Raw genomic sequence first — 21,331 nt, 5'->3', positions numbered from 1 at the left:
AAAATTTGAAAAAGAAACAGATTATCTTTGTTGTATGGTAGCAGTTAAAGCATGTCAAACAGGCGACTTCAAATACGGTTGCTAAGGAAAAGTTATCTCGATGAATAAAATCGAAGGATTTAGTGATTTCAATGATAATATGAAATACCATTTTCTCGATTCATTCTATGTCACCACTGAATTCAATTAAAATATAAAAAGTCCATCAGAATATATGAACATTTCATATTAAAAATATAAGAGCAACGCTCTTGATATAAATAGATCGAATATTGTCAATATTCTTTTATTTTGAAAAGTTGCTACTTTCCACCGGATCAACCTTGTTCTCTTTAAAATGATCCACAGAGAAGGAAAAAAATTAACATAAGGATAGTGGGATATTGAGAGAGGACACATCATATGAAAAAATTAATGTTGTTACCATACTTTATTTTAAGAATATGTCTTTTGTGAGACGAATTTTTATCTGTGAGACGGGTCAACCCTACCGATATTCACAATAAAAAATAATACTTTTAGCATAAAAAATAATATTTTTTCATGAATGACTCAAATAAGATATTCGTCTCACAAAATACGACCCGTGAAATCGTATCACACAAGTTTTTATCTTATTTTAAAAGAAAGTACCATAGATTTGGTCAGCGACTTGATTTTGCCTAATTTTAAAAAATTCAACTAGTTTAAAAATGTCGATAAATAAATTTAAAAAAAGATTCTAAGCTAAGTAATCTTATCTTTTTGTCTAATTTTAAAAAATAAAATTGAAAAAAAAAAAAAAAAAACCAAATAAGTGATGTGGTATCGAGTATTAATTAAGTCATTGTTTGTCTTGGGTAGAAGCTGACATATTAGGAAAACATAGTACAACCCAAAAGCAATTAATCGAACTGCTTGCCTTCAAAAGATTGCCCAAAATCCCAATTCTTGGGAGCTACAATGTAAGATGTGATTGTGATTCCATTGCCGCTCGTAATCTCGAAAGAAAGAGGCTGATTCTTCAAATCCGCATTTATATGCCAATTCTGCCCCCAATTTCTCCCCATCGTAAGCCACCCAGTTCTCGAGCCCTTTATTTTCACCGCTGCCACGTCGCCTCCGCCGGCGACATTGCTTATCAGCACCGACAAGAATATCCCGGCGCCGCCTATCGTGAATCTCATCCCTCCTTCCTTCCTGCATCCGATTCTGCGGTACTGAACGGGCATGTTCGAAGCCTTCCATATTGCGATCTTCTCGAAGGCCTCGATGGGGAGGACGAAATGGGCATTCGGGGGGTTGCATTTGCCGCCGCCGTCGGCGTCGAAGCCGTAGTTGGGAGCGCAGAAATTGGTGGCCGTGACGATTATGGATGTGCCGGGTATGCACCAACGGAGGTCCTCCACGCAGCGGAGCTCGAAGCAAGCGCCGCAGATCTGACCCTTTTCGAAGAGGACAGTGCTGAGGGCAGCGGTGGCTTTGCCGTAGCCGTTTTTGTCCAAATCTCCAAATCCACATGCTCCTCCGACGGTGTCCTGGGGATCTTCGGAAGCGTAGTAGGTTGCGCGAGCGGACTTCCACTCGGACAGTTGAGCGGATGAGGGGGTGGAGGGGAAGTAGTGGGAATCTACTAGCTTAGTGTGCAGTAGTAGTAATAAAGGGAGTGTGAGGAGAAGGAGGAGGCGGCAGCGGCGAACTGACATTTTGAACCGTTGCGGCGGAATACGGTGGTTAGGAAAGTTGCAGCACTCGAAGAAAAGCTGCAAGCTTGCTCAGTGCTGTAGAGAGAGAGAGAGAGTAAATCAATGAGTCTTAAATACTTCGCATTAAATATCCCACTAAATCGTGAATGATTGAGGATTAAATGATTGCTGGTCTCCTTCATTAAAATTCGTACTTACATGGACTAATCCAACTCATGTCTTACTTTTTCCCACGTACCTTTATCGTCTCCACCACTTCTGTACCATTCAAAGAACAATAAATAAACAAGCAAATAAAATTATAAACCATTCGCATTTGATTCAAGAAAATAATTGAAAGGGATTTGAAATGATTATATGTTAAAAGATGAATTTGAAATTCATTTATTTTATTTGAAACACACGACTAATTGTACCAACCTTTTGTAAAAAGCTTAAAAGATATGTCGTTCAGCAATTTCAGATATCATTAGCTCATCAGAGATACTGAGGATGTAATAATGCCCGACAAATGTCCTCAATTCAAGAGCTCTAAACACATAACTAGCATGACAATGATAAACAAATCTAATAATATTGGCTTGTGACACAAATTCTTACGATATTGGCCAGCAGAAACACAACAAGAAGTTGAACTAATAATAAGCTTCAGTAAAAGTACAAGATACCATTGAAGAAACTACTGCAGAATCTATTCGTTCAGGGGCAGGCAGCAAGTCGCTTATCAATTCCGAGTAACGATAGAACTGCACAGACAATTACGATAGTGTATTAAGAAGTTATATGTGGAAAAATAGAAGTGGAAATAAGATTTTAATTAAGAATCCTTAGGCAGTCCAATACAAATGTGTCCAGCACTTTTATTAATCAAGCTATGGAACAATGTTGTGTCAGGTGATGTAGGGTAGAGTAGCCCGGTCAATATCAAGAAGTGTTTAGTTATGTGCTGCATTGACAGCAGATGGATTTGAAACGTGGTTGCAACAACACACTTGTTTATGAAACGACGTGGCGTATCATTTCGTGTAATCTTTTCCCAGAAACAAATGCAGCAGAAATATATAAATTACAGTTGCATCAGTTTAAACAAATGAGTATCGAGTACCTCGGTTAAAATTTCATCATACTTATGGCTTAATTCTTGCAATTTTAGTCCCATCATCCTCCTTAACAGAACCCATCTTCGAAACTATAGCATCCGCCTGAAAAAACTCCAGGGCAATTAAGCGTTAAGACTCAGAATCACTTCATCAGTATACTACCTGAACTAGAAAATAAAACATTACTGATACCTCGGCAACCATGAACTCTACTTATCTTTGCCTTGATTCCAAAGCACGTCTGTTTGATTCTACTTCCAACTTCACATTATTTAATTCTTTTATAACCTCCTCATGGTTAAGAGCTCTCCTTCTCAAGTTGCCTTTTATTTTCTTTCGACTGGCCCACTGGAAATTTTTTTTTTACATGGAAACCACACGAAGTACAGAACACAACAATTCAAAGTAGAGCTTCAAAAAAATTTCTAATTAGTGAAAATATTGCTACCTTTTGCTTGCAATTCAACAAGTTTGGCCTCAAGCGACTTGTTTAACACCCCATCATCGCTAAGCTTACTTTTGAGAACCTTCACGTCTTTCTCAACTGTCTTACCAGAGTTCACCTGTTGAAGGTCACGATAGCACAGACTAAAAATTTCACATCAAAATAAGAGCTTGCATTTGTCCATCTGCCCATTATGAATTGAATATGGCGAAAAATATAAAAACCCGAAGACATTACTTATATTGGGCCTCAAGCGCCCTCGTACAAAACAATCTCTTGTCCTCGTATATTGGGCCTCAAGCGCCCAATTCAAACGGCCCATTTAAAATAAATTTTTTGTCTTTATCTTCGATTTTCCCATTTTGGTTATCCAAGATATAAAAGTTCTGACCTAATTTTTTGTAATTTCAGTCTTTTTTTCGCACTGATGAGCCGTTGATTTGGTGTCAACATTTTCGATAAAAAAAAAAAAAAATTGGAAAAGAAAGTGTTGGTATATTATTATTTAATGATAGAAAAATACAACTAAAAAATGTCAGCATGGACGATGTTATATTGAAAGGTCACGTTATCAATGTTGTTGCTTACTTGACGCGAAAATAACAAACCAGAAACCAAAGACGCACGCCTTGATGAGGTCCAAAAGGCATGCATGCACCATTCATGACCAAAACAAAACTTGCATTTCCCTACAAATTTGCATCAAATTACAAGAAAAACCATATTTATTCTAGATGAAATTAATAACCCTCCAAAAATCTTGAATTAAGCATCAAAAAATGGTGATTTCATCTGAAACTTCCCTTTCCTTTATCCCCTTTTCTGCCTCTCAAATCTTAGCATTCAGTGTATTACTCTTCCTTGTATACTTCTTTTCTTCAAAATCCCTTGGCATTTACCTTATAGACTTTTCATGCTATCTCCCACCTGCAAATTTAAGGGTTCCAGGAGCTCATTTCGTAGAACATGTTGAGATGAGCGATGTTTTCATAAGAGAAACCATAGATTTTCAAACAAAAGTGTATGAAAGATCTTCCATTGGTCCTCAGTCTTGTTTACCTCTTTCACTTCATCAACTCCCACATGATAAATCTCTAAATCCATCCAAAGCCGAAATCAAAACTGTCCTCTTTACTGTCGTTAAAGACATCCTCGAAAAACACCAAGTGAACCCCAAAAACATAGACATTCTTGTATCCAACTGCAGCATCTTCTGCCCCACGCCTTCCATCACATCTATGGTCATAAACAAATTCGGATTCCGAAGCAACATAAAAAGCATTAGCCTCAGCGGAATGGGGTGCAGCGCCGGATTAGTAGCCATTAGCTTGGCCAAAGATTTGCTCAAAGTTAACAGAAACTCACTTGCTTTGGTTCTTAGCATGGAAGTCATAACCTCAAATGGTTACGAAGGAAAGTTAAAATCCTTTCTTTTAGCAAACGTTCTGTTCCGAATGGGGGGCGTAGCAGTCCTGTTATCCAACAAAACCCAAGACAGAAAACGATCGAAATACACTATTCGTCATCTTTTCAGAACCCACATGGGGTCAGATAACGAATCGTACAAATCCGTTTATCAAGAAGCCGATGAATCCGGGTTAGTGGGAGTTTCGTTATCAAGAAGCCTGCTTCGTATAGCAGGAAAAGCAATGAAGAACAACATAACAGAACTAGCCCCCCATATTTTACCCCTTAACGAGCTGATTCTCACCGGACTTTCCATAGTCAGATCAAAACTTTTCGGGCAGAAGACAGAAATATGTGTTCCGGATTTCAAGAAAAATATCAGTCATTTCTGTATACATGCCGGTGGGAAGGCGGTGATCGATGCGGTACAGGATAAGTTGAGGCTGAGCAACGAAGACGGAGAGGCGTCAAGAATGACACTTTACAGATTCGGGAACACTTCATCTTCCTCTGTGTGGTATGAGCTGAGTTATTTGGAGGCCAAGGGTAGGATTAAAAAGGGTGATTGGGTTTGGCAGATTGCATTTGGGAGTGGTTTTAAGTGTAACAGCGCGATTTGGGAATGTGTCTGTGAGTTGGATCCCAAGACGAGGAATGTGTGGTCCGATGAAATAGATTTGTACCCAGTTTCCATCCCAGATGTGGCTGATTATTGATTTGCATGATTTTGAGGATTAGGGTTTGTTGTGATTAGTAATTCTTGGTGACATATTTTTGAACAAAAGTTGGTCTTTAATTCTTGCAAAAAATGTTAGGAATGATGGAAGGTTGCATTTTATCCTTTTATCATTTAACTAAAATATCACGGTGTAAACGAACCGAATCGAGCAGAATTTTAATAAAATTGAAAATTCGAATTCGGCTCAAATTAAGTATATTCGAATTCGAGCTCAATTCCAAGCTCGGATTTGTTTTAAATTTTTTGGCTCAAATTCAGCTCAAAAGGAAGTTTGAGTTCGACTTGAAATTTTCGAACTTATTTGTGAGTTATTCGAACTATTGTTCAGATAATAAGGTTCGAAAGCTCAAAACGTCCAAAAACTTGAAATTTATAATATTTAATATATAATTAATATTATATATTAATAAAATATAAATATATGCAAGCAGCTCGCAAATATAAAACAAAACGACTTGAAAAAAGTTCGATAAATTCAAATACGAATCATTTATCGAACCGACTCGAAAAATTCACCATTAGGCTCTATTTGTTTACCGCCTTTTATCATATTTTAGCCCTCAACTTTGTTAACTTTTCTATAGAGTAAAGTGGGCAATTAATTGTATGTCATCAAAGGATTGGTTCTTTTTTCCCTGATGAAAAAATAATGTTTTATTTCCTTTCCCAAATTCAATTCAATTATTTGTCCAAAGAATTATTTATAAATTCTCCCTTGAATATCAAATTATTTCTGATAGACGAGGTAAGAGAGTGTACTTAATAAAATAAATTTGGGCTTTTTAAAAAAAATAAATTAATTCTGGCATGTGTACTTGAATATTATTTTTCAAATACTAGAATGAAACAAGGTTGTTTTTCAAAATTTTACGAGGCCAATTATGGGGAATATTGAGGTATAACAAGAATGTAAGAGTTCATAGTTAATAGGAATTGAATGTAAGACTAAAAATTTAGTTCTTGGAATGAATAACAAGGATTAATAGAACGATTATAAGATGATCCATATGTATTACAATATCGTAAATAACTTATCAAGACATCAATTTTCAATTGTCCTAAATACCATTTAACCTCTTTCAAAAGCTTTTACAGTTGAAAGTAGCGAAAAATTAATTTAACCCTCTTAGCATCAGTCTTGAAACCAACACAATTTTTAATCGCACCCAAAAGGAGAAAAAAAACTTAAAATAAATCATCAATATAGAGGGATGTTGAAGTCGATATTCTACAGACTTTCCCCCCATATTACTTCACAAACAAGCGCAGAATGCTTCACATAGAAAGGGAAATACTGAGGTGGCAAGGACTGATTTCAATGTCTGCTTTTCACCATTAGACAGTGAAAATTCATAGTAGAAAATTCATCATTTCAATCCTAGGGCAAATGACAACTTAGGTCGAGATTTGTTCTTGCCCAACAATTTCATTTGATTCGCCCGTTCCTCCTCTTCTTGCTGTTTTTTCCTGCGCAGAGCCTCTTCCTTCTGCCGCTGGCGCTCCACTAATTCTTTATAGCGCTCCTCTTCTCTTGTTTGCTGTTCTAATGCTTCTCTTCTTTGAGATTCTTCCACCCTCCTCCTATTATCTTCCAGCAATCGTTCCAGCTCTTCTTTTTCTCTTCTAGCTAGTTCCTGTACATGCTCGTGCATTACAATTACACTCTTTCTTAGTAAACAAAGTCAAAGAATGGTTACATACAAATATAAAAGACCAAAAAAATACATCTGGACGCATCAACCAAGTCAAATTCAATTTCTAAATACTACCGATCAAGGATCAAACACTATGCGAATTGAGTAAATCACAGCAATATTTTACATCTTTTTAAAAAAGTGCAGCAAACCACCAGATTACGAAAAGTTGGGGTACAATAAGGTATGGCTAAGGTACATCCGCTATATATCTACCTAAAAAGAGAAGATAAATAACAAAGTTCACAGCTGGCTCGTTTATCAGGCAATCCGGGGAGGAGCTTTCCATCCCCCCAAAAGGGTGGCAGCATAGAAACGTGAATTTTCAGTGAAATGAATAATATAAGCTGACCTCTTTTTTACGAGTTTCTGCAAGAGCAGATTCCTTTTCTTTTTCAAGTTGAGCTGCGACCTCAGAAACAAGTTTCTTCCTACCTTCCTTTAGGAGCTTCTCTATTTCAAGGCTGAGATCCACAGAATTCAATCTCTCTTCAACTTTCTTCTGAATTGCCTCCGCTACCCTCTTTGCAGTTTCTTCCTCTATCAATTTTAATTCTGCCTCCTGTTGACGCCTGGAAAGAGGTGAAATTGTCAAATGACAAATTGCAAATGATCCAACATCGGATGAGTCAGTTCTAAGGATATCATAAGTGTTCAAAGATAGAGATCACTTTTACATAGGTGTAGAATATGAACCAGATTTCTTAGCAGCTATCGGCCTTTTGATTTTCTGTAATTCATAACTAAAATGAACGACAAACTAACCTCCATGTCGAAAAAGGCATTAGACATTCATGCTTATGCTTTCTAAGCATACCTCTAACTGATTCCCGTTCCAAAATATTTCAGTTTCATGTCTGGTGAACAGTAGATTAATGAGAAATCAAAATAAACATTACCAGAAACATCCTCCGATTTATCCTGTCGAGAAGAATGTCAAATAAATATATAGGTCTTAATGCTAGTTACCGAAGTACACTAGCCCATCCATTATTGTAGAAAGAAAAAGCTGATGTTATTCGGATACAGCTCTTTTCAACAAATAATTCAAGTATTGCCAGCAGATCTTGCATTTAACATTAAAAAAAAGAAAAAATAGTTAAGCTAGGTCTTGAAATCCCACTCAAATTGTCACACTACATATGCTTCAGGGTTACATCTTCGTCAATGATTATCTTAAACACCAACTTTTATGAGATACATGTGTCATACATAAAAATAACAGCCAGGTCAATTCAAGTCCAATATAACTTGAAAACCAAAGGTAGATTGGATTCAAAGCCTAAGCAATCTGAAGGGGGATGATTTAGAGATTAATCGAGCCATTTTTTTTAATATTTTCCATTTTCCTAATCTTTTAGAATTATAACTTCTTGTTAGGACTAATATTATTTATATTCATTCTAAGACTCTTTTCTAATTCTTTCTATTTCATTTCGAATTTTACTTGTTTTATCAGATATAACCCACTGAAAATGGGTACAGGCACTAAAATCTTAAGATTCGTGGCTTCAACAAACTAATTAATCACATTGGCACAATGTTGCATTAATTGCAGCACAGTTTCTGAATGAGAGACTGAAAATAGACAGGAGAAAAACAAAAGAATATCATGCATGTTTTGTGAATCTTGATATAAGTTGCATGTACTTGAAAGAACAAGAAGAAGAGATAGAAATATCAGCTAAAATAACTCATATTATTGCAAGCTATGTTTACAAAACAATTTAGGATAGAGGTGACAATCCCATTATATAATAAGAACCATTCTGAAATGGTGAAGGCTTAAAATAGATAGGATCAAGAAAAAGATTCAAGGAAATACTTCAACAAAAAAACGAGAAGAGAAAGTGAAGATTCCGAAAAACCAAAAACAAATTACATAAGAGTGTATAGATCATTAAAACTGACTCCCTCCCATGATATAACCATCATTAGACTTACATGTACGATAAAGAGGACATACCTCTCAATTATTACAAGACAGTTTCAAAACTCATAGCGATTATCAAGATAAGAAATATAGCCCACAGCCATTGACTTAGATGTCTATAGGTAAAGTAACTCGTTTGTGCCACTGACTTAGATGTTTACAGGTTAAGCAATTTGAGTGTCTTCCAAAATCGATGGCAAATATTACAACACAATTAAACTCAATTGTTATCCATAATAAACAAAATATTTCATTTGTGAAACCTACCTTTGGGAGAAAGTGAGAAACATTGGATGAAAATGATTATTTATATTAAAAGGACAAGGAAATGGTTGAAGATGTGTTCATTCAAGTGGTGCAATTAACAACTTCAACCTAGCAAGAAGCAAAATATTACCTGAAATTGTGTTGCTTCTACAACACTCAAAAAGAGAGGAGAAAAAAAAGGTTCACCTACAAGGTGGAAGAGACTACATCACCAGAGGCTTAAAGAGAGCCCACGATTACATATGCAAATGAACTTCCTACTCGACATACTTGGATTAAAAAGATAGTTGAACCTTCACTATTCTCCTTATGTTAAAGGAGGAGAGCCTAATTTCTCCATCTGATCCAAAAACAACATTGACACACATAAAGTTAATTAAATGGTTTAAGCAAAATCCACACCCTACAGATTGTTATTTCTTCCATTTCAACTAAACATAAAAATTCATAATTCTTTGTGTCAATCACGTGCCTGTGCAGCCATAAAAAATTCCAGACTCCCATGCAAACATACAAAACAGTAAAAAATTAGCATCGGCCAAAAAGTGCAATAAGTTATAAGAAGAAGAACAAGAGAAAAGGTCTCTGATGATTATACCTCTTCTTTTCCTCTTCTTCTCTTAACTTTTCACTAGCATCTTTCGTCTGTTTTGAACCAGAGATTACACGGGGAGAAACATTTAAGGAAGATACAGAGGTACTCTTTTTCCTTTGCCTTTCATCACGCTTTGGTGTAGAAGAGCGACTTTTATGGCATTTTTGAGAGCGGGAGCGACTTCTGCGACGTTCGTAAGATGATGAACGACTTCGTTTTCTGTAAAATACAATAAAACAGGTGACCTTGAAATAAAAGGAATGGTCCCTGCTTGTTTCTGATTATGCTCTTTCAAAACCCAGCGCCTGATACGGAAAGTATATGCAGTTACCTCAAACATTGCAAAGAATAAACTGTGTGCACCATCTTTTATCATTAGAAACTGCTAATATCACAATCGAGCAACGAAAGAACACCACGTCAGCACCCATCACCTGTGGATTTCCCAAATAGAGGGAACACGTTGTTTCTTTTCTAAAACCAACAACAATGTCGACTATCTCCTTCGTACTATGTTTAGATATTTTATGTCAAAAATAAAAAAATGATAAAAACTTTTGAGAGAATCTCCATCATTCATAGCATTAACTATGACAATATACAGTTTAGAAGCTTTTATCGAACTGACAAAAGATTAAACAAGACTCGAACAAGGGCGATAGTCATCAACTCAACAACCACAAGCATGTAGCATATCAAGGTGCTGATGGAAGGCGAAAAGTCTCATAGGCAGCAAATTGCACAAGGAACACCAAAGTTAGAATTTCCATAGGCAGCCTGTAACTCATCTAAAAAAACAATATGATGTTTATCACATAAAATTTATGACAGTTCAAGTCATTATCACCCAGAAACATCTATCGGGTGGTTAGAAAAATTTACAAAACAGAGAAAATCATGCTATTAAAATAAAGGGTTCAAAAAAAAACACGTGCTCCATGCTAGAACGGCAAGAGGCCTCTGGATATTCAAAGAAAGACGGCTGAATCAATCATATCCATGCGCTAACTGAACATTTATATTTAACTTCAACTAAATATATATTATAAGCAAATAGGTTACTCTCTTTTCCAAGGGCAAAAACTCGTTATCATTTCCATCTTAAATAAACATTCAAGATTTCTTCACAGATAACACCACTGTTTCAAAAAACGTTTATGTTGTTTTCCCTAAAATATTTGTAAAACTTTTGAGCTACCAAATTTGTTCGTGAAGACAACAAATCAACTTAGGGTACCCCAAAACAAAATTAATTATTCATCAGAAAGTATACGGTGTTTCTTCATCGATAAATAAGGATAAACGTGTTGAAGAGAAATTGAAATAACAAGGAGCAAGTATGAGTAAAAGGGTATCACCTGCTCCGAGAATAAGGAGATCGGGTTCTGTCTCTGCGGCTGCGATGGACGAACCTAACCGGTGATGGTGATGGTGATGGTGATGGTGACGGAGAGTATCTCCTCCGATGCAACGGCGACCTAGATATGTCCCTGTCTCTACCCATCCGAAAGCTACCACTAAGTGACGCGAACAAAATCAATTAGTCGCCTGCAATATCAAACACAGATTGATAGATAAAATTTGAAAGGACCCACAAATTTCAAAAATAAGCCAAGCTTTTATATGCATTAGCGGTTTTCTCGATTTAAAACAGTCAAGTCAATTACAGAATTAGATTAACAACCTGTCACAAAATAGTATAATATCTGCGTTCAATTAAAACTCCGTCTTATAAAGCCAACGAAGAACAAAACCTAATAATTGGGAAATTTCAGAGGAAGAAATCAATCATTTGGGAAAAAAAATTTCCTGGAGAGGATGAGGGATTCGGTAAAAGGTTGACACAGGACACGAGTAAATATGAATGGGGCTGCGAAAGCAGTATTTAACAGTAGATTTTCTGAATAGAATTCGATCCTTATTATTGAATTAGTGTCGCACAATATCATCATTTTTCAGGTTTCCATTTTCTTATCATCATTTTTTCGAACTAAATTTTTTGATATAATTTATCTGATTAATATGATTATATATTTATTACGTTAGTCCAAATTTACCCGAATACCATCGTGATAAAAAAATCTATATTATATTATTAAGTTTTGAGATATAAATTTTTTTTGAAAGTTAAACACTCATAATATTAAGTCGGCAAATCCCGAGTTCCAATACAAGAAAGCCAAAATAGAATATTTTCATTTCACCAAAGTAAATTGGAAGAGCTATTGAATGCTCTATGAGCAAGAAAGTATGCCACAGTATTGGCCGAACGATGCATATACTTGATCGACACAAAATGATTCACTAGGAACATAGAATGAACTTCAAGAGCCAAAAAGGGCTAGTGTCCAGATATGGATTGAGAATTACACAGACCGCCTCTTTGGAGTCAGAATAAATACAAACAGAAGAAACACGATCTATACCACAACTAATAGCCAGAATTTCAGCTACAAAGACACTACCGAGATTACAGATGATAAGAGACACGGACATATAAATAGAATTTTAACGAATCTCCATCGTTCATAGCATTAAATAGAATTTCAGCCGCAAGAACACTATCTTTTAAAATAACAACTATATCTCTTTAAAATTATAAAAATACTCTATTTTCATTTAATAAATAATATTATAAGAATCTATTTAATAAATTTATGATTATCTATCTGTTTTATAAAAATTTGAAAACTACTGAAACACTTTGTTTAATATTGATCCAAACCTTTGAATGTTTAAATTATAATATCATTTATAATATAAAAATTATTATAAGAAATTTTAAATTAAAAATAACAAAAATTATCACGTATGCATATAATACGTGCAAAAGATCATTAGTCATAATGATATTTCAACATTTTTAAGATCCAATTTTTTTATAATTTTTTTTTGTATTTATATATTTTTATACTCTTTCAATGTTTATTTAATAGAACTTGATAAAATGAAACACTTATTCATCAATCATCATACACAAACAGAGCAAAAATGATCAACTCCGCTGAGTGAATAGCTCGGGCAAGTATCAGCCAATTCTACACTCAAGGTGGTACATGTAAATAAATAAACGAATCCAAATACGTTTCGATCATACAACAGCTGCTGGAAAAAAAAAAGATAAGACGAGTAGTAAAATAGCACGTCGATTGCCAACACTCTTGTGCTGACGAAAATACGAGGTCTAACACACCACACATCTGACACTATAACATGGTCAATAATATTGCATGTGCATCGGAGCTCTTGGACGCATTTTTATTCATAAAAATGCGTCTTTTTCAAGCAGCTTTAGTACCTCGTCTTGGGTATTTAGTTTAGCAACGTCTATAGGTGTCTTCCCGTCCAAGTTCTGAAGAGTGCTGCATCAATGAAAGGGAAAAAGAAGCCGGTTTACTTGAATGTCTGGATTGCAAGGCAAAAATGCATATGTAATGAAAGAGGGCTTACACAGCAGCGCCGTTTTTCAACAGAAGCTCAACACAGTCTTGCCTGCCATAGCCTGCGGCATAATGGAGAGGGGTGTTCTTGTTCTTATCCAAAGCATCTACCTTTGCCCCAGCATCCAGAAGAGCTTGAGCGCACTTGGCCTGAAAATGGAAGATTGATCAGCTTTCAGCCTTATGGAGAGAAGTAATGAATGGTGAGCATCTCAGCATGAAACGATACAAAACTACATGGCAGCACTACAAAGGCAAAAAGAAAACACATATAAGAAAGTCACGTGGGGAAAAAAGGACGGAAACAACATAAAAGAAGCAAAAATCAATGATTACAACAGTAGCACAAAAGAAATATGGTATACAGAAAGAGTGATGGTTTAAGGATAAAAAAAAGTTCAGTGATCAAGAAAGAGGAGACCAGCAGCAAATTCTCTCTTGTTTTATTCTAACTTCAAAGCTTGCAGAGCAAGTCAATATACTTCAAATAAAGCTCATTTTACTAGACATTATATACCTCGCCATATCCACATGCAAAATGTAATGCAGTCCTTCCCTCGGAGTCCTCTTCGTCCTTATCAGCACCATCAGCTAATGCCTTTTTCAAACCCTAGTTTACAAAAAAACAATTTTAAATGAATGGGTGTTAGAAATTTTTGAAGCCGTTTGACAGCTAATGTTTACTAATGACTAGAACAAATGAACTCGGATATTTCAGCGTATCAATTGGAAAATCGTCAGGCGCAAATCTTTGCAAAAACCTTATGATAAGCGAGACAAATACTTTCAGGCGTCCAGTTTTATAATCATTTTAAAGTACAATACATATGACTACGAAATGGTACCTCAACGTCACCAACACTAGCAGTATGGTGAACAACAGATTCTTCTTCATTAACTTCATCGGTTTCGTCTTCACCAGCATCAACACCAGCAGATGTGGCAGCTTCTCCGACAGCTGCAAATCCCATTGCTTCACCCAACTTTTGGAGTACCTCTTTATCATTCCAGTACCTGATCATATCACATAGCATCTTACAACCAAATCACAAGTATTGAGTGATTTATCGATGAAATCTAATATGATTTGAATTTGGAACAAATAGCTAGTTTAATGTTGAAATCCATATAATTTAGAGGATTAAGCTATAATAAGGAAAACATTTAATATGACTTAAACACGTTCCCTCATTAGTAGCCCCTTTTTTTTAGGCCAACAAAATCAAATTTTCACATCTGGGTCATGTCACTTTTGCGATTCTAGTATACACACATATATATACATAGATGGTGTGTGTGTCTGTGTGAGTGCGATGCACAAACAGAAAATACCAAGTAGAATTAGAAATTATGCATCATCTCTTAACCAGATGCATAATCGCCAACTAGAAAATGAAACTACTAATTACAAACTTATGCAAACCATTAATTATTTAGCTTGATTATTAAAAGTTCCACTTGGACAACTCACATCATGATTATTTGGATCAATAAATTCAACGTGTTCGGTGACATTTCTTTGTAATTTTAGTATAACATGATGCTCTTCAGTATGTATTCAGTAACATATCTCCATAATTTGAGCCACTTCATGGAAAAGCATCATGTTATACCACAATATCATTAGATATAATCCCACGAATGAAGATAAATGGGAAAAGTGATTACTTCATCATAGCAGCAGGACCACCAGTCTCAATCTCTTCCAATATAGGCTTTAATGATGGATCTTCCTTAATTTGTGACATCCGTTCTTCGAGTTGGACTTTATTAGCTGGATTTGTCAAGCCCTCAAGCATGCCAGACATGGCTGGATCCTGTAGAAAAAGTGAGAACATCACACATGCTCATGCAACTGTGTTTAAACTTATACCCTACAACAAAACAAAAACTATCAAACCAAAAAATACCTGCATCATTGCAGTACCAAGTTTCTCAGCCATGGTCATAAATTGAGGGTTTTGCATAACTTTTTGCATTGTAGCGTAATATTGTTGTGTGTCAAAGTTGGGGATATCATTATCAACCATAGCACCATGAAAGGTTTTCAGCAACTGTTCCTTCATTTGGCTAAATGAAGGATCTTTAGCTATCTTTTCTGCTAACACCTTGATGCTTGGGTCCTACACATAACAGAGATAAAGAAATTAGATAAGGGAAAATCTAAAGATCTTCCAACTGTCTTTCAGGAACGGTGATGTTGATCTATATGCTCACAGATGTCACAGTCCAGTAAAACTGATGTTTTAGGAATAAAAATTCCAAATGTATCAGACCCAAAACTAAGTACCACGATCTGTCTAACTTCACACCTCACATCTTGAACAGATTTTATGATATTTAGATTATACACATATGTACGTATGCATGGACCACACACACACCTATAATATATTGCAACATAAGGAAAACCCTATTGAGCTGACAAAGAAAATGGGAAATCCTATTGACAAACAATAAAAGTGGGAAAATATCAGAAACGATATTGGATATGTAACACTAACTCGAAAATATTGAGCAAGGAAAAAACAAACCATGTTTGTCCTCACCAAAATTGTATTAGCATCAGGTTGAGCAGATGTTACGAATTTAAAGACTCAAAAACCTTCTAGTCTAGACAGACGAAAGAGAGAGAGTTTACATTCATAAGTCCAGTCATGACTGAAAAATCAAAGGGATTTGGCATTCCACCAAATGAAGCAGGGGTAGTTCTCTGCCCAGGTGGAGAGTCTGCAGATGCTGAGGCAGCAGGAGCTTTACTCTCAGCTGCATCGGACTTTTCTCCTAAAGGGCGAAAAAAGCATTTAAAATAGTCAAAACTAATTAGTTAACCATTAAACAAAAGCCCACAAATTTCTTCCCCGATATAAAACATCCTAAAATTGGATTTAACTTAAAATACATAACAAAAGGCTTCAACTTCAGTAAAAGAAGGAAAAATGACAATTGAACAAAGGAAAAGAAGTTTTCCCAGGCAAAGTGGCATCATCCTCAATCCATTCACTGCAATATTTTCCCCAGAAAGCAACAACCACCATGGGTAATATACACTCGAATCAACTATGTTTTCCTAACAAACAATATTTCAATGATTGCAAAATAGATTTTAAAGCATTCGGAGAAAGTAACTGCTCCTAATACTTGACAATATGCTTAATGGAAACTACTACCGAGTAATGCCATCCAATTTTCGCTGCCATCATCAGACCTCCACACAATGAAAACAGTTCATTGAAGCAGTTCCAAAATCATCCAAAAACATGTTAATTATATCCAATTTTGAGACAAAATATAGTTATTCGACATCAATGATAAAGAGTCGAGAAAATCAGCTCATTAGTTGATGTACATTTCCAATTTTCACGGATAAACACATCCAAATTCACATATTCACCAACTTCACAGATGCAAGCAACAGCAAAACGAAACATACACTTACCCTCTTTAGAAACCGGAGTAGTTTTTACAGCCTGGAAAAAACCCACCAACAGAAAACATAAAAGAAAATAAATATCATCAATAAAGCACCTGAGGACCTCAGAAAAACATACACTAGAACCCAACAAAATGAAATAACTATCAAATAACGTCACAGGACTCTATTATAAGTAAAAAAGGACCTCAAATTTCCACAAAGAAAACAATCGAACACAACACAATAGAACCCTGAAAGATCTAACCGATTAAATATAACAAAAAAGATAACGATAACGATTAAAACCGAGAAATCGATTCTGCAACGGTACCTCAGACATGATAAAAAAGGGTGTTCCAGAAAGCTGGCCTGCAATCGAAACAGGCAGATTTCTGCAGAGGCAAATAAGAACGAGGGAATTACGATTCACGAAGCGAGTGGGCCAACTATATCCTCATCTTCTGGCGAAATGAATGGCACGTATATATCTCTTGCTGATTGCTTTTTGCTGTTTGCCGCTGTCTCTATGTTGCCATTTTTGGACTGAAGCTGAGACTTACTATTGGGCTTCACACAACAGCCCGGCTCACTAATAATTTACAATTAATTTTTTAGTTATATTATAAAAAACATATTTTTTTATTTGAGTGTAAACTTATTATTTTTTATATAAAAAATATATTATATTAATATATATTAATTTATAAAATAGATCCACGTATCCCACGAACATAAATATTTGTGCATAAGATACATACTTTTATTAAAACGGATGGAAATTTCAAACTATATATATAGACACATATATAAAACTATAAATCTATATATATATTTATATATAGAATTTACATTTAAAATACACACATAAAATTTAAATTTTTTTCATGTGATCTAGTGGAGTTGGATCTGTCCTAATTTGTGCAAGATGAGCAGTAGTTATGAATTTAAAGTACCATAAAGCTGAATTCCACACTTTAATTTCAACTTCCCATACAAAATGTAGAAGTCCCATGTAATAATTTCATGTAAATTGCAAATCCAAGCAAGAATTATTCGTCAAGAACGATATTATAGTACACCAATAATTAGTTATACTTGGTAGCAGCGAAAGCAGGATGAATCTTGTTATTCGACAACGCCTTCGCTGCAGATTTCATCGAAGCGGCAGCGGAACCAACAGCAGCTTCGATATACTTGGTAGCAGCGAAATCGGCGGCCTTCTCCATATTCTTCCCCAATTTCCTCGCACACTCGGCAAAGTTGATCAGACTGCTGTACTCTGATTTGCAGAGGCTGTCCATCTCCTCCTCGAACCGGTGGAACTCGGCCATGGCTTCGTCCATGGCGGAATCCAGATATTCTTCGGACTCCTTGATGCATGATTCGGACTGCGCTAGCTCCTTCTCCTGGTCGAGTTCTTGGCTGGCCCAGGCTTTGTAAGCCTCGAGCTCGAAGAGCTTCATCAGATCTTCGACGGTGGAGGGATCGAAGTTCTTGTCTCGCAGAGCTTGATTGGAGAGAAACGCGAATTCGGAGAAGAAGGCCTCCATTTTTTGTCTTGGGTTGGTTTGATTTGGTTGCGGAAGAATTGTGAGCGAAGAATCAATCATATGAAGAGACGTTATACCTAAATTTTATTAACATATTAGCGTCTCCCGTGACTACACGTCACAATTTTTTTTATGTTAAATAATGTTTATATGAATTTTTGAAAATTATATTAAAATACAAAACTCACAAATATTTTTATAATAATTTTTTCAGATGTCATATAATTATATAAAAATCTAAAAATATAGATAAAGATGACTAATTGTTATAAAAATAAAAGGTATTCTAGACAATGAAATTGAACGAGAGATGAGTGGGCTTTTCGTCCTTGTAGGGAATCTAGACTAGTGGCTGGGTGGAGCACATTGTCCCCCTTTCGTCAACCATGTTGGCAACCTTTTTATTGATCCATGTTATCTTTGGTTGGTTTTACTTTTTATATTATTTTGTCAATAAAACTTATAAGAGTTTGTTGTATGCGAATTATGTAAAGAAAAATGTATGTTGTTTATTTTTTTGTCGCGACAAGTTACGAGATAAGATTATGTCGGTATCACTATATTCATTCTAATTTTGAGGGTTTTAGTACACACGTATTCAAATCATATTGGTTCATTCATCGAGAGAAAAAAAGGTGACGTACGTTATTGGGAGAAAACCGCAAGGGAGATCGAGTGAGTTAGCATATATTAAAGACGATTCATGCTCATCGAATGAAGTCCACTAAACTTGCTCATCGTAAAGACGTTATAAGAAAGAAAGAACGTGCTTTTAGTTGTTTAATTCATTGTATGATTATAACATTATTGAAGTTTAGTGTATTTGTTTTATAGTTAGGCGTGACCCCGTTGACGTAGATCGATTCGACAAAACCACGTTAAAATTAGATGTTATTGTTTTTATTTTCACTTTGACATTTTTTAATTGAATTAATTATAAAAACTGGGCAATATAAAGAGATAGTCAGATCAACAAATGATTTTCGTTTATCCAAACCTTTTGGAATTTCCTATTTCCTAAAGTGAGCTTCAATTTAGAATAAATGATCATATTAATCCATTTAGAAAATCGTTCATAAATTTACAAAAAAAAAAAAATCAATTATAAGTTCGGGAGATAGAAAAAAAAATTAATTAAAGAATTTATGTTCACTGACGTCGAGTCAAGATTCTCCCTAACTTTCTCACGTCAATCCACGTGTGCGTGCTTGATATCTTAATACATGTAATAATACATCGGGACGAAATATCATACATAACAATCTTTTTATTAGATAAAGTGTGTTTTTAGTCTTATAAATTTTTTTTTTTGTTATACGAGCTGTTAAATTTAAGTCGATGATTTTTTTCCCATTATTTAAATAATTCTGGTTATTTTTCATTATATCTGCATCATATCAGAGTTACAACACGGCCAAATTAGATAAATGATTATTTTTTTAAAAAAATAACATAATATGAAAATTTGACATCTAAATACAAAAATACACAAAGATAAATATATTGGCGCAAAATACAATTCAATATCATATAGTATCAAATTGTAAAAAGACAAATATATATGATAAAACATGCAATTTTCACTTTTTATTTCAAATGCAAAATTTAGAGTTTAGATTAAAAAAAAAGGTAACCCATGGACAAATTATCCCTGACAATCAGTCGTAGAATTAAACTACTCGATACCTTACATTTTTGTCCCAACTCATAGGTGAGTCGGACGATTAAATGCGGATTGTTTCATCCTGTTAGTGCCTGCACGGGCAATGAACGGCCCGGATCACTCCACATGAGTGATCCGAGCCCACCTCCATGTAAAAAAAAAAAAATTGAGTCGGAAAAATCCGAGTCGTTGGATCAACCCTTGCGGGCACTGCCACATAGATAAGGTCGAGTAAACCATTAAATGCCGTGTGCGTAAATAAATGTTGTGTGACCGTTGAAGCCGAAATGCCAATATAATGTTTTTTTTTAAATTAAAAAATAAATGCAAATATAACTTTTTATATTGTCCAATTTTTTATTGGTCACTTCAAAGGAAAAGGGCCCGTTCCCGTGAGGCCTGAGAAATATTACGACTCAGGTATATTTTTGTCGAGCTTTTATAAAATTTATTATTCGTGAGTTTTTTTTTACATATCATAAAATATTATATTTTTTGTCTAATATGAAATTTTTAGATAAATTTATTAATCTTGGAACTTTTGATAAATTCGTTTTCAATATAAAAATATAAACAAAGACTATTTTTTTTCTTAAATTTTCATATATTAACGGAGATGATTTATTTTCGAAGTTACATTCTCAAAGTGCTCATCAACAACATAAGCAAAATCTGTAAGAAAATGCAGGGTTTTCAACAAACAAGAATTTTAGACCGAAAAATCTGAAAATTCCACCCAAGTCCTGAAGCATCGATCTTAACAACAATTTCATAAGAATATCTTTTTGGTATTACTATTTTTTTCAAAATATTTATCATATTATTATTATTATTATTATTATGGGGGTTCATAATTTGTCAACGGGCCTAATTATGAGTCATTAATGTGAGTGTACGTATAATAATAACAAAACTTCTACACATTTGAAACACTGTTAATTAAAATTTTCAATTTTAAAATATAAAATTTTACTTTTTAAAAATGAAATATTCATTAATTGAAGTCTCTGATTTTGTATGGTAGTATAATATATCTCGTCCCACATTGCTGGCTGATCTATGTTATAAATGGACATGGTAGTATAAAATGGGCGACGCAGGAAGGGATCACCCATACCTTTCTCGGCCTTTTGGCTAAGATCAAGTGTAGTATCTGTTCTTATCAGTTTAATATCTGATACGTGGGCCAATGGCCCACACGATATTAAATTTATTTTTTTAGGGGGAAGTCCCATCAAGTCAGCTTGCTGGCTGGGCCTTCGAGCGTCGTCCTTGCGTTGCACTACTGCATGGGCCTGGCGCACCCCACCAAATAGTGTCAAGTATTTTAGACGTTTATGGGATAGAGAGATGGGCTCAATCCACTTCTCCCCAAATATATATATATATATATATATA

At 35.0% G+C, this 21,331-nt stretch overlaps 5 protein-coding genes, 1 long non-coding RNA gene and 1 other non-coding gene across 8 annotated transcripts; 3 read left to right on the top strand and 4 right to left on the bottom strand.

Annotated features, from left to right (window-relative positions):
• Positions 1-800: 800 nt before the first annotated feature.
• On the bottom strand, positions 801-3,385 carry LOC142531790 (expansin-A13-like). Its single transcript, XM_075638048.1, has 5 exons — positions 3,234-3,385; positions 2,978-3,133; positions 2,791-2,887; positions 2,354-2,431; positions 801-1,760 (listed from the first exon to the last, which is right to left on the bottom strand). The coding sequence occupies exon 5, from the start codon at positions 1,683-1,685 to the stop codon at positions 885-887; it is 801 nt and encodes a 266-aa protein (XP_075494163.1). The 5' UTR covers positions 1,686-1,760; positions 2,354-2,431; positions 2,791-2,887; positions 2,978-3,133; positions 3,234-3,385; the 3' UTR covers positions 801-884.
• Positions 3,386-3,790: 405 nt separating this feature from the next.
• On the top strand, positions 3,791-5,519 carry LOC142531140 (3-ketoacyl-CoA synthase 7). The gene has a single exon (XM_075637200.1). It carries the CDS (start codon positions 4,010-4,012, stop codon positions 5,351-5,353), a length of 1,344 nt encoding a protein of 447 aa, XP_075493315.1. The 5' UTR covers positions 3,791-4,009; the 3' UTR covers positions 5,354-5,519.
• A 1,010-nt stretch (positions 5,520-6,529) lies between these two features.
• On the bottom strand, positions 6,530-11,798 carry LOC142530918 (uncharacterized protein At1g10890-like). Of its 2 annotated transcripts, XM_075636842.1 has the most exons (5): positions 11,550-11,798; positions 11,224-11,413; positions 9,869-10,084; positions 7,423-7,642; positions 6,530-7,010 (listed from the first exon to the last, which is right to left on the bottom strand). In XM_075636842.1, exons 2-5 carry the CDS (start codon positions 11,367-11,369, stop codon positions 6,744-6,746), a joined length of 849 nt encoding a protein of 282 aa, XP_075492957.1. In that variant the 5' UTR covers positions 11,370-11,413; positions 11,550-11,798; the 3' UTR covers positions 6,530-6,743. The 2 variants fall into 2 exon arrangements, with proteins under 2 accessions (XP_075492957.1, XP_075492958.1); XM_075636843.1 differs by lacking the exon at positions 11,550-11,798 and having other exon boundaries at positions 10,197-11,413.
• LOC142530919 (uncharacterized) lies at positions 7,641-9,587 on the top strand. The gene is made up of 2 exons (XR_012816181.1): positions 7,641-8,309; positions 8,381-9,587. It is a non-coding gene; the product is annotated as an uncharacterized LOC142530919 (long non-coding RNA).
• A 1,025-nt stretch (positions 11,799-12,823) lies between the features above and the next one.
• LOC142530796 (ankyrin repeat domain-containing protein 2B-like) lies at positions 12,824-17,254 on the bottom strand. The gene is made up of 9 exons (XM_075636633.1): positions 17,052-17,254; positions 16,745-16,775; positions 15,947-16,089; positions 15,216-15,428; positions 14,974-15,122; positions 14,151-14,319; positions 13,823-13,915; positions 13,316-13,455; positions 12,824-13,227 (listed from the first exon to the last, which is right to left on the bottom strand). The coding sequence occupies exons 1-9, from the start codon at positions 17,058-17,060 to the stop codon at positions 13,128-13,130; spliced, it is 1,047 nt and encodes a 348-aa protein (XP_075492748.1). The 5' UTR covers positions 17,061-17,254; the 3' UTR covers positions 12,824-13,127.
• On the bottom strand, positions 16,745-18,337 carry LOC142530797 (uncharacterized). The gene is made up of 2 exons (XM_075636634.1): positions 17,052-18,337; positions 16,745-16,775 (listed from the first exon to the last, which is right to left on the bottom strand). The coding sequence occupies exon 1, from the start codon at positions 18,328-18,330 to the stop codon at positions 17,806-17,808; it is 525 nt and encodes a 174-aa protein (XP_075492749.1). The 5' UTR covers positions 18,331-18,337; the 3' UTR covers positions 16,745-16,775; positions 17,052-17,805.
• Positions 18,338-21,046: 2,709 nt separating this feature from the next.
• On the top strand, positions 21,047-21,242 carry LOC142532084 (U2 spliceosomal RNA). Its single transcript, XR_012816478.1, has one exon. It is a non-coding gene; the product is annotated as a U2 spliceosomal RNA (small nuclear RNA).
• Positions 21,243-21,331: the final 89 nt, after the last annotated feature.

This window comes from Primulina tabacum, chromosome 17 (assembly GCF_025594145.1).
Source record: "Primulina tabacum isolate GXHZ01 chromosome 17, ASM2559414v2, whole genome shotgun sequence".
NCBI lineage: Eukaryota > Viridiplantae > Streptophyta > Magnoliopsida > Lamiales > Gesneriaceae > Primulina > Primulina tabacum.
This window is presented reverse-complemented; position numbering and strand designations above follow the sequence as displayed.

What these genes read in the sequence shown, in the direction of transcription:
- LOC142530918 (XM_075636842.1), bottom strand. Translation starts at nt 11,369, where the DNA reads ATGGGTAGAGACAGGGACATATCTAGGTCGCCGTTGCATCGGAGGAGA. An exon ending in GAAGAAGAGGAAAAGAAGAG is followed by an intron (nt 7,643 to 9,868) that starts GTATAATCATCA and finishes ACCTCTTTCCAG; the next exon opens with GCGTCAACAGGAGGCAGAAT. An exon ending in CAGAAACTCGTAAAAAAGAG is followed by an intron (nt 7,011 to 7,422) that starts GTCAGCTTATAT and finishes GAGCATGTACAG; the next exon opens with GAACTAGCTAGAAGAGAAAA.
- LOC142531140 (XM_075637200.1), top strand. Translation starts at nt 4,010, where the DNA reads ATGGTGATTTCATCTGAAACTTCCCTTTCCTTTATCCCCTTTTCTGCC.
- LOC142530796 (XM_075636633.1), bottom strand. An exon ending in TTGGTACTGCAATGATGCAG is followed by an intron (nt 15,123 to 15,215) that starts GTATTTTTTGGT and finishes CTTTTTCTACAG; the next exon opens with GATCCAGCCATGTCTGGCAT. An exon ending in TTGAAAAACGGCGCTGCTGT is followed by an intron (nt 13,228 to 13,315) that starts GTAAGCCCTCTT and finishes TCATTGATGCAG; the next exon opens with CACTCTTCAGAACTTGGACG.
- LOC142531790 (XM_075638048.1), bottom strand. Translation starts at nt 1,685, where the DNA reads ATGTCAGTTCGCCGCTGCCGCCTCCTCCTTCTCCTCACACTCCCTTTA.
- LOC142530797 (XM_075636634.1), bottom strand. Translation starts at nt 18,330, where the DNA reads ATGATTGATTCTTCGCTCACAATTCTTCCGCAACCAAATCAAACCAAC.